Below are 8732 nucleotides of genomic sequence, written 5' to 3' on the forward strand. Positions count from 1 at the left end.
TCTTTTTGCTTATGTGGTGCTGAGGAATCGAACCCAGGGCCTCAGGCATGCAAGGCAAGCGCTCTACCACTGAGCCACCTTCCCAGCCCTTCACTCTCTAATTTTGTGTTTATTCTCCTACCACTAGCTTCTGAGAACCAGAATGGGAATGGACTGAGCACCCCACCAGGTCCTGGTGGTGGCCCCCACCCTCCTCATGCTTCTTCCCACCCTCCCAGCACCCGGATCACTCGAAGCCAACCCAACCACACGCCTGCTGGCCCTTCCAACAACCCTGTCAGTAACGGCAAAGAAACCCGAAGAAGCAGCAAAAGATAGGAGACACTCTTCCTCCCCTCCTGCCACCAACCACAACCCAGGTGTCTGCCTCTGCTGGAGGACCAGACAGCCTTCTGCTGGGCTGCTGGCTTTGGCATAGGGGAGGTGGGTAGCAGTAGTTTAGCCACTAAACTTCCCTGGAGAGGTGATTGCAAAGTGGTCTTATCCCCCTCCCCCCCCGCCATATCTGCCTTGTCCAGACTGTCCCCTGGGATTCAGAGCCCTCTCTAGAAATGACAGTTGAACTCTTTCTTGTGTGTATGTGATATGAGGGTCTTATTCCCATCTCTCCTTCCTAAATAAATGTTACCACTCTGCAGTGGACTTCTTTGCTTTTTGTGCTAAAGGAAAATAGTCAACAGCTGGGTATTTGGGAAAGCTACAGGTCCCAGGAAGTAAAGGGGAGATAGAGGCAAGGAAGCCCAGGTAAAATAGGCCTGCCCCTTTAAGGTAGTGTCCCTCCCCTGCCCCCCTCCCTCCAGGTGACCCTTGCCCCCTTGCCTGCCATAGGAAGGCTGGGTTCCCCTTCTTCTGAACGTCCTTCCTGTCTCCTGCTGTCAGGTAATGCCAACCTCAACCCCCTGGACCAGTGGCTCCAATCAGATTTTGCTCCCCAGATCTTCAGCCAGGTCTGAAAGCAGAGGGGAGCCCTGGATTTGTTTTCCTGTTTGTCCCCTGCAGAGCTTCCCAGGTGTCGGTCATTGATTTCTGAACACTGCTCTTATGCTTCCCAGGGTGGGAGATTATTGGTTCTTGGGCTTTCTGGGGTAGGGAATTGCTAAGAACAGTCTCTCTCCCACATGCATCTGGGATTACCACTTACCTGCCTCTCCCTGCTCCTCCTCAATTTAGGGGCTCTTGGGTGCAAACTTCCCAGGGTGCATGGGGCTGGGGTTGGAGAAAGAGGAAGTTCTGTGACAGACAGAGGTAGGTAGGTGTGCTGGGAGTACATACAAAGGGTACTAAGTGTTTAGAAGAGGGCGAATTACTTAAGAAGAAGGAAAAAAAATAAGTACAGGTTCTCAACCATGTGGCTTTCTCACAGTAGAGGGGGGCCCTCTCCCAGCCCAAAGTGACCTTTGACCCCCACCCCAGAGAGCAGTGAACCATTAACTCTTCTATGTGAACCTTCCCACACTGGCCACACCCCTTGCCCCGCCCCAAAGCAGGTGGGCTAAGACAAGGGAGCCTGTCCATCTCAGCCCTCTATATGACGTGGCCTCCATTGCACCTGGGCACCTGGAGGCTGAGCCCAGGTTCCCCTCCCTGACTCAGGAACCTTGTAACGTCCAACCTGCCAGGGACCCGAGGTGGCAATTCTCGTCATCAGTAGGGGTGAGCACCTGGGAACTGGGTGGGGTGAGGGGAATAAAGAGATGAGGCAAGATTGGAGGATGGGGGATGGATCCGATGTGAAGAGAGCCCTGGTTTGGGGAGGTGCTCTGAAGTCTGGATGACCAACTGTTCCAGAGGAAGGCAATGGGGAGGGAGAGAGAAGACCTGAGCTGAAGCTGCTTTCAACTCTAGACAAAGGAAGGAGGTGGTTTTCCCGTGGCCCTGAGCTGGAGAGCAGAAGAGTGCCCCTAATTCCCTCCTTTTTTTTTCCACCTAGGGTACAAACCTCAGGATGTACCAGTGGGACTAGAAGCCAGAACCAGAAACTCAAACAGATTCCCCTCCCTATCATGGGAGCTCCAGTGCATTATCTGTTGGCTGGCCTGTGTGTGGGGATCATCTTGGGCTGGGTAGGGGGCTCAGTCCCCTACCTAGGCCCTGCTGAGCAGGAGCAGAACCATTACCTGGCCCAGCTGTTTGGCCTGTATGGCGAGAATGGGACACTGACTGCAGGAGGCCTGGCCCGTCTTCTCCACAACCTAGGTCTGGGCAGAGTCCAGGGGCTTCGACTGGGACACCATGGGCCCCAGACAGGGAGGGTTGTACCCTCAGCAGGAGACAATTTGACACACAGGTACTAACCTCTTTCTCCCCCCCCCCATCCCCGAAATGCTCTTATCCACCAACTGTTTTAGTGCTTAGCTTAGTCCTTCAAATTACACACCCCAGGAACAACTCTTCAAGACCCTGCTTGCCTCTATTGCCTCCAAATTTTCTCCTCCAAATTCCTGGAAACTTAAATTCCTTGTTCTTGAGCTGGGATGTAGTTCAATGGTTGAGCACTTGTCTACCACGCTCAAGGTGTTGTGTTCTATTCCCAGCACTGTAAGAAAGCAAATTTTAGAAAGACAATAAATTCCTGGCTGAGTCTCAATGCTCAGTACTCCAAGCTGACTTTGGCTCCCAGTTTGGAGTGCTTCCAGCTTTTTCCTTTAACACCAATGTCACCATTCTTAGGCTCTCCTACAAAGTGACAGTTCTCAAATCTTACCAGGACTGAATCCTGGATCCTAGGAATTCCAGCCCTTCCTAACCTCTTAGGAGAACTCAAGGAAGGTGTTTGAGAGCATGAGCAAGTCCAGCTTGTTCTGTTATACATTTCAGGCTCCAGGACCCAGAGCTGAGTGTGGATGTCTGGGCAGAGATGCCTCTGAGTCCCTCAGGCTGGGATGACCTGGAGGAGTCAAAGGCCTCCCACAATGGACCTGCAGCACCTTCGGGCTTGGACCTCTTTCACAGGCTGCTGCTGTTGGACCATTCATTAGCTGACCATCTGAATGAGGATGTAAGTCTGATGGTCTCTAGAAAGGAGCTATGGGATTAGGTGGCCTGACTTGCTTAGAGTCTATACTTTAATGGTTACTTAAAAAAAAAAATCTCGGGGCTGGGAAGGTGGCTCAGTGGTAGAGCATGCATGAGACCCTGGGTTCGATTCCTCAGCACCACATACGCAAAAAGAGAAAAGCCAGAAGTGGCGCTGTGGCTCAAGTGGTAGAGCACTAGCCTTGAGCTGAAGAGCTGAGGGACAGTGCCCAGGCCCCATGACCGGACCCCCCCCAAAAAAAAACTCAGGGCTGGGAATGTGGCTTAGTGGTAAAGCGCTTGCCTAGCATGCATGAAGCCCTGAGTTCGAGTCCTCAGTACCACATAAACAGAAAAAGCCAGGGGCTGGGGAGGTGGCTCAGTGGTAGAGCGCTTGCCTTGCATGCCTGAGGCCCTGGGTTCGATTCCTCAGCACCACATAAGAAAAAAGCCTGAAGCGGTCCTGTGGCTCAAGTGGTAGAACGCTAGCCTTGAGCTGAAGAGCTGAGGGACAGCGCCCAGGCCCAGAGTTCAGTTTTCTTTTGGCTGTATTGAGGGTTTGAACTCAGGAGCTTGAGCATACCAGATAGGCACTCTACCACAGAAATGGAGTCTCATTGACTTTTTCTGTCTGGGCTGGTCTGGGACTGAGATTCTTCTGATTGATCTCAACCTGCCATGTAGCTGGAATGGTAGGTGTATGCCATCATGTCCTGCGATTGGTCAAGAGTATATGATTATATACTGGGCTATCTTCAAATAACAGTTCTCCCTATCTCAGCCTCCTAAGTAGCTAGAATTACATGTGTGAGCCTCTTGTGCCCAGCTTAGATGGCTGTCTTTACTTACATTGACAGTGACAGTGAACTTGTTCCAAGACTGTATGATCCTGAAAAGTAATTGGATGAGAAAGCAGGTTAATGAGTGCCCCATCACAGAAAGCATCCACGTCAAGGCTGGACAAACTTATGATAACACTGTTGAGCAGATGGGTGGCATTTCAGATTCTTTTCCATTTGAGGATTCTAGCATGGAGGATTCTAATTGTCACAAGCTCATCATCAAACAAAGAAGGGAGATGATGGAAATGTCCACTGGCATCCAATTTGTCTTGAACTGAACTTTCATTCTTTTTGTTGTTGTTGCTGATCCTGAGGCTTGAACTCAGGGCCTGGCCATTGTTCTCTGATCTTTATTTTTTTTTTTTGGTCAGTCACAGAGCTTGAATTCAAGGCCTGGGCACTGTGCTTGGGCTCTTTTGTTCAAGGTTAGTGCTCTACTACTTTGAGCCACAACACCACATCCAGTTTTCTGATTGTTGATTGGAGATAAAAGTCTCATGGACTTTTCTTTTTTCTTTTTTTCTTTTTGTTGGTCGTGGGGCCTGAACTCTGGGCCTGGGCCCTGTCCCTCAGCTCTTCAGCTCAAGGTGAGCACTCTACCACTTGAGCCACAGTACCACTTCCAGCTTTTTCTGCTAATGTCGTGCTGAGGAATCGAACTCAGGGCCTCATGCATGCAAGGCAAACACTCTACCACTGAGCCACCTTCCCAGCTCATGGACTTTTCTGCCTGCGCTGGCTTTGAACTGAGATCCTCAGTTCTCAGCCTTCTGAGTAACTAGGATTATAGGCGTGAGCCACCAGCACCCTGCTCCCCTGAGCCTTTTGCTCAAGGCTAGCTCTCTACCACTTGAACCACAGCTTTACTTCTGGCTTTTTGCTATTTAATGGGAGATGAGTCCCACAGATTTTCTGCTCAGGCTGGCTTTGAACCATGTTTCTCAGATCTCAGCCTCCTGTGTAGCTATGATTATAGGTATGAGCCACTGGTTTCCAGCTTTGAACTGAGTATTTTCATTGGGTCCATTTATTATGAGTAACTTAGTTCCCTGACTCTGATGCTTTTGCCAATGTGAGCAAAGGAGACCTTGAGAGAGTCTGTGCAATGGAAGGAGAGATGGAAAGAGCTGAGTTATAGTTCTCAGGGACTCCTTCATTGTATAACATTCTCAACTCCTAGTGTCTAAATGGCTCCCAGCTGCTGGTCAATTTTGGCCTGAGCCCTGCTGCTCCTCTGACCCCTCGCCAGTTTGCTCTGCTGTGCCCAGCCCTGCTTTACCAGATTGACAGTCGTGTCTGTGTCAAAGCTCCAGCCCCGGCTCCTCCAGGAGATCTACTGTCTGGTCAGTGAATGAGAAGTGGGTAGGGAGCACCCTGTGTCCTGGTAGGGAATGGACCCCCTACCAAGGAAGAAGGTTCACTGGGGCCCAATGTCCCTTGCAATGTAACTCTTCCCCACTTTGCCTCTGGATCAATCCTGCCTGACTTTGGCTCCTGATTCTCCCCAGCCCTGCTTCATAGTTCCCTGGCAGTCCTGCTGCTCAGCCTTCCTGCTCCCCTCTCCCTGCTGCTGCTGAGGCTCCTGGGACCTCGTCTATTTCGGCCTTTGTTGGGCTTCCTGGGAGCCCTGGCTGTGGGCACTCTTTGTGGGGATGCGCTGCTACACCTACTGCCACATGTATGTGAAACCCCTGTCCTCCCTGCCCTCCCAACCCAGGGGCAAATGGTGTCCATGAATCCAAGGTGTTCCCAGCCACAGGCAACCCTTCCCCTTTTCATCAGCTCCCAGATTCCACTCCCCTACTCCTAGTTTCAGCCCACAGCTGCCCCCACAGAGTAGATGAGTACCTTCCTTGTGAGAGGGATGTGGGTGGGTGTGGGGGCTTCCAGGGACCTTTCCTCTCTGACCTCCTTCCTGACAGGCACAAAGAGGGCAGCACACAGGACCTAATGGGAGACCAGAGGAGGACCTGGGTCCAGGGCTGTCGGTGCTTGGAGGCCTTTTCCTGCTCTTTGTGTTAGAGAATGTGCTAGGGCTGTTGCGGCGTAGAGGGCTCAGACCAGTGAGTGACATCTTTTTCTCCTCCTCCTGCCAAGACCAGAATCCTAGCCAAGAACTGGCCAAGCAAGCCATGCATGAGGGGGCAGCTTGTTCTCCTGGCTCTGGGCTATCAGCTGTCCACTAACAAATGAGTATGGGTTCTTAGCATAGGCCCGGGACTTCTGGCCAAATGATCTCCTCTACCAAGTTCAAGCCAACCAAGAAACAGAGGGAGGTGCTAACCTGGAAGGGGGGAGGCCAAACAGCATTCCCCAGGTGCCAGAGGTAGAAGCAGGTGTTCACTTTCCCAGCTGGTGGCCCAGCCTCCCCTTAGTCCCTGGCACTACTGCCTCCTCCACCAGGAGGGATGTCTTCCTATTTCAGAGATACTGCAGGCGCAAACGGAATCTTGGAACACCAAATCTGGACCCCGAAGATGGCAGTGGGACGGCCCTGCGGCCCCTGCAGGCGGCTCCAGGTGACTAGAGGAGAAATAATGTGGGCTCCCAGATCACAATGCTCACCTGCAGCTCCCAACACTTGTCCTTGTCCTTCTCCTGCAGAGCCAGAGGCTCAGGGCCAGAGGGAACACAACAGCCAGTCTCCACCAGCTCCAGCCTCTGCTGGACACCAAGGCCACAGTCATGGGCAGCAGGGTGGTGGTGGTGCCAGTATCACGTGGATGGTCCTTCTGGGTGATGGCCTGCATAACCTCACTGATGGGCTGGCCATAGGTGTGCAGGGGAGAGAACAGAGGGAGAAAATGGGAGTCCCAGAGAGGTCGGGACTTCTAGTTGTCAGCTACAACAAGGAGAGGGGGCTGCCAGGAAGGGGGAAGATTATCACAGAGGGATAAGGGGATAGAAGGAGGTGGCCCTCTGTACTGATACCTTTCAACCCTACTGACCTCAGGTGCAGCCTTCTCTGATGGCTTCTCCAGTGGCCTCAGCACCACTCTAGCTGTCTTCTGCCATGAGCTGCCCCATGAACTGGGTAAGAATGGAACATGTGGAGTGTGTGGGCTCTAGAAGGGGGAGATCTCCAAGAAGCAGAACTCAGAAGCTGGTGGTTGACACAGGTGGGGGTGGGAGAAGGGGCAGCGCTGGCTTATTCCCTTTTGTCCTATCCTCTCTCCGCCACAGGTGACTTTGCAATGCTGCTGCAGGCAGGGCTGTCCTTCCAGAGGCTGCTGCTGCTGAGCCTTGTGTCTGGAGCCCTGGGACTGGGAGGTGCAGCTCTGGGGGTGGGGCTCAGTTTGGGCCCTGTCCCTCTCACCCCCTGGGTGTTTGGGGTCACGGCTGGGGTCTTCCTCTATGTGGCCCTCGTGGACATGGTAAGAGGTGTAGGGTACAGGAGTGGAACCAAGGACGGTGGGAGGTGCTAGCTACAGAGAGGAGGGAAGCAGCAGTCCCTCCACCTCCCCCAGGTCAGGAGGGGACTGGCCCTTAGGCCAGTTTGTGTCGGAGAAACAAGGGACCAAAACTAGTGCTGGGGGAGGGGCTTTGCTGATCATTCACAGATACCTTCTCTATCTCAGGCTAAGAGGTCAGAGGCTCTGTTTTCCAGGGCAGGGGAAGGTTGGAGGCCAGGCCAGAATCCTGACAGTCTTCTTTTCTTCCAGCTACCAGCCCTACTTCGTCCTCCTGAGCCCCTACCCATGCTCCATGTGCTGCTGCAGGGGCTGGGGCTGCTGCTAGGGGGCAGCCTCATGATCACCATAGCCCTGCTGGAGGAGCAGTTATTGCCCCTGGCCTCTGATGGCTGACAGGGGCCAGTGGCAAGGGATCCAGGTTGCCCTTCCTTCCCCCCAACCACAGGAATGGAGGCGGGACACAGGGCCAGTAGGAGCAATAGGATTTTAATAAACAGAACCCATCCCCAAAGCCATGACTACGACAGTTGTACTTGCACCAAAACAGCATAGAAAACCAAGGTGTGGTGGGAGGGCTCAAAGCAGGTTGGAGGAGGACATGAGTGGGGGCCTGGAGGGTGCAGGGTGCATCCATCTTCAAGGGAGAGCATTGTGCTTTAGCCCAGGGAGGAGTGGGAGGGGTGGGACAAATGCACCGAGGTCCCCACTTTTTCCTGTAGCCCTCAGCACCCTGGGGATGCAGGCATCTGGGCAGATCTGCCCTTTATTGCTGCCCACCAGCATTGAACACCCCCGACCCCAACACTAGCACCACAGGTGGATCTGGGACAAGGGAGAAGGGCAGGAATGGGAAAATTGCTTAGAGAAAGATTCAACTAGAATCCAGTGAATTGTGCTCAGTTCTCTTTACTTCCTACAACCGAGTACATGGGTCACAGGGTGGAGGGTGCAAACAGGACATGAGGCATGCCCCTCTGTGCCCCCCAACACACACCTGCATACAGGATGGTGGTGTCTGCAGCATCACAGGTCATGCAGGGCATGGGGAAGGGGAGGTTCACACACACATAGATGCCCACAGCGGGTACCAGACAGAGAACGCCCCTGAATATACACAGCTGTACATGGGGAGCCCCCCCACACCTGGGGAGCTCCCACCCCAACCCTCTCCCCTGTCTTGCCGTTCCCCAGCGGAGGAACTGTATTGCTTTGAGAGAGCCACCCTGGGGGCTGCTCTGCCAGGCACCCTCCCCTCCCACCCACCCCCATTTTGGCACATCTGCAAGACACACGGCAGCGAGAGGAGGCATCCTCCCTCCCAGGCTTCTGTTGGCTTAGAGTTGGGGAAGGGGAATAGGAGACTTCATCCTCCATCTTTCTCCTAGCCCTTCCCAAACCTCTGCCAAACCCATTCCAGCCAGAACCCACCCCAACCCCCTGAACACACACACACACACACACA

At 53.4% G+C, this 8732-nt stretch overlaps 2 protein-coding genes across 5 annotated transcripts in view; both read left to right on the forward strand.

The window, feature by feature from the left end:
• The window catches only part of Nabp2 (nucleic acid binding protein 2), a 15324-nt gene that overhangs the window by 6090 nt on the left and 502 nt on the right, over positions 1-8732 (forward strand). The gene's annotated exons all lie outside the window — the stretch shown is intronic.
• On the forward strand, positions 824-7781 carry Slc39a5 (solute carrier family 39 (zinc transporter), member 5). 4 transcript variants are annotated; one of them, XM_013022609.1, is made up of 12 exons: positions 824-879; positions 1594-1653; positions 1931-2287; positions 2818-2998; positions 5038-5200; positions 5366-5535; positions 5780-5920; positions 6283-6376; positions 6462-6632; positions 6811-6891; positions 7041-7231; positions 7520-7781. In XM_013022609.1, exons 3-12 carry the CDS (start codon positions 2004-2006, stop codon positions 7661-7663), a joined length of 1620 nt encoding a protein of 539 aa, XP_012878063.1. In that variant the 5' UTR covers positions 824-879; positions 1594-1653; positions 1931-2003; the 3' UTR covers positions 7664-7781. The 4 variants fall into 4 exon arrangements, with proteins under 4 accessions (XP_012878063.1, XP_012878086.1, XP_012878071.1 ...); XM_013022632.1 differs by lacking the exon at positions 1594-1653 and having other exon boundaries at positions 844-879; positions 2197-2287; XM_013022617.1 differs by lacking the exon at positions 1594-1653 and having other exon boundaries at positions 846-879.

The sequence above is a fragment of the Dipodomys ordii genome, unplaced genomic scaffold, assembly GCF_000151885.1.
Source record: "Dipodomys ordii isolate 6190 unplaced genomic scaffold, Dord_2.0 Scaffold3, whole genome shotgun sequence".
Classification (NCBI taxonomy): Eukaryota; Metazoa; Chordata; class Mammalia; order Rodentia; family Heteromyidae; genus Dipodomys; species Dipodomys ordii.